This window comes from Emiliania huxleyi, assembly GCF_000372725.1.
Source record: "Emiliania huxleyi CCMP1516 unplaced genomic scaffold EMIHUscaffold_5, whole genome shotgun sequence".
Taxonomy (NCBI): Eukaryota; Haptophyta; order Isochrysidales; family Noelaerhabdaceae; genus Emiliania; species Emiliania huxleyi.
The window spans coordinates 1,055,875-1,057,740 of NW_005198244.1; the positions used below are offsets into that span (position 1 = coordinate 1,055,875).

General features: G+C 68.1%; 1 protein-coding gene across 1 annotated transcript in view; it reads right to left on the reverse strand.

The window, feature by feature from the left end:
* EMIHUDRAFT_448183 (hypothetical protein) overlaps window positions 1–1,612 on the reverse strand; it is a gene marked incomplete at its 3' end in the record, with an annotated part of 1,830 nt that extends 218 nt beyond the window's left edge. The window contains exons 1-3 of the mRNA XM_005767091.1: window positions 1,103–1,612; window positions 767–821; window positions 528–650 (exon numbers count right to left, since the gene is read on the reverse strand). Coding sequence (XP_005767148.1) covers window positions 528–650; window positions 767–821; window positions 1,103–1,605 — 681 coding nt within the window. The 5' untranslated portion in view covers window positions 1,606–1,612. The remainder of the gene's footprint in view (window positions 1–527; window positions 651–766; window positions 822–1,102) is intronic.
* Window positions 1,613–1,866: the final 254 nt, after the last annotated feature.

A 1,866-nucleotide genomic window follows, 5' to 3' on the forward strand; every position in this document is an offset into this window, starting at 1 on the left:
CAAGCAACCCGGAGAAAGTGACTCTTAGACTCAGTAGAGTACAGGAGCAAGTCATAGAGATATAAGAGGTGACAGGAAACAAGACGACTCCTTGGAAGTAGAGCCATCCTAATATACGATAGGAAGGATGACCCCTGTTATAAAAATACAAAACTCCACCAACGATCCGTAAAGGGGGAGGGGGGGGGAGAGGGGGCGGGGGCGGCGCCTGCTGGCCGAGAGCCCCGGCGGTGACGTAGGCTGCCTGCGCGGGGAAGGCGGGAGGAGCTGGCGTAGAGAAGGGGAGGGGCTGTGGCCAGAGGCGGGGGGCGGTGGGGGGACTAGCCTGCGTGGGCAGCGTGCCGAGGAGGGTGGCGAGGCCGAGCGTGCGGTACGAGACGGAGGTGAGGCCTGGTGCGGGGGGGCGGGGAGGGGGGTGAGCGGAGACAACGGGGCGACAGGTGTCTCTGCCTCCGCCCGGCTCTCTCTCTCACCGAAGCGGGAGTTGGAGAAGGTACTCTCGGGTACTCTCGGGTACTCTCGGGTACTCTCTCGCCGAAGAGGTAGTTGGAGAAGGTGAAGGGCACGACGGGGCTCAGGCGGAGGAGAGTGCAGAGGAGGAGCGAGGTGCGCGGCCGCTGCGTCGCGATCTCGATGTCGACCGCCGCAGCCTGTCAGGGCCGCACGGAGGCTGTCGGAGTGTGGCGAGTCGGTGCGCGTGTGTGTGTGCTTTTGAGTGTGTGATGCGTGCGTGCGTGCGTGGAGGGGGCGGCAAGGCGGCAAGCACTGCCTTGGGCGAGAGCCGGTCGAGGCTGTATCCGGCGCGGCCTGCGATAGCACGCCTGGGGAGGGCGGTGGAGGTGGTGGTGCTGGAAGGGAGGGCGGCGGCGGTGGCGGCGGTGGCGGCGGTGGCGGCGGTGGCGGCGGTGGCGATGGCGGCGATGGCGGCGATGGCGGCGTGAGGCTGCGGCGTGGTCGGTGGCGAGGGCGGCGGACGGCGGTTGGAGATGGAGCTGTCGCGAGGGCCGGCAGAGGGATGCAGGGAGGAGAGGCCGGCCCGGGAGGGCGCAGGGAGGGAGAGAGGCGGCCGAGAGAGGGAAGAGGGCAAGCACGGCTAGCGCACCCAAATGCACAGCACATGACTGCAGCGAGCGTGAGTGAGAGCGAGACGACGGCGGTGCCGCGGACGGCGCCGAAGACCGCGCCGGCGAGCACAATGAAGAGCAGCGCCGAGAAGAGCGGCAGCGCCTGCAGACCGACCAGCAGCGCGACGTAGATTGGGTACGCCGCGCCGCCACGTGCGCGGAGCCAGCCGATGACAGCCTCTGCGAGCTGCGACATGGTCTCGCTGCGCGTCAGCCGGCGGAGGAGCAGGATCAGCAACGCCGTGTTGGTATACTGCATCAACTCAGACGCAACCGCCAGTGCCGCGAGCCCTCCCGCGTGCCCCAGCCCGTTCCCAGGCGGCGCGGGCGGGCTGCTTCTGCTGGCAAGCAGCGGCGCGCGGCGCGGGACGCGCACATCCCGGCGCGAGGCGATCGCGCGGCCGCTCAGCGGCTGCTGGTGCGCCGAACAGGCTGCCAGGGCAAGCGCCACCGCCACCACTACAGTCCTCGCCCACACCATTCTTGGCACATCAAAAAAAGAAGGAAATTAACCTCGCCGTGCAAGTGATCTGCCACACATCACACAACACACTCACCCTAGAGCCTTGTCGGCGGCTGCCCGCCACGGTGGCTGCGCAGCCGGGTCTCGCTGATGGCTGGTCGCGCCCTCGCAGCTCCAACCTGTGCTCGATAACCAGCCAACCTCCACCAGCAGCAGCAAAGGGCTCACGTGTGTGCCCGCGCCGTGATGTCTACAGCGGGATCCCCCCCCCCCCCCCCA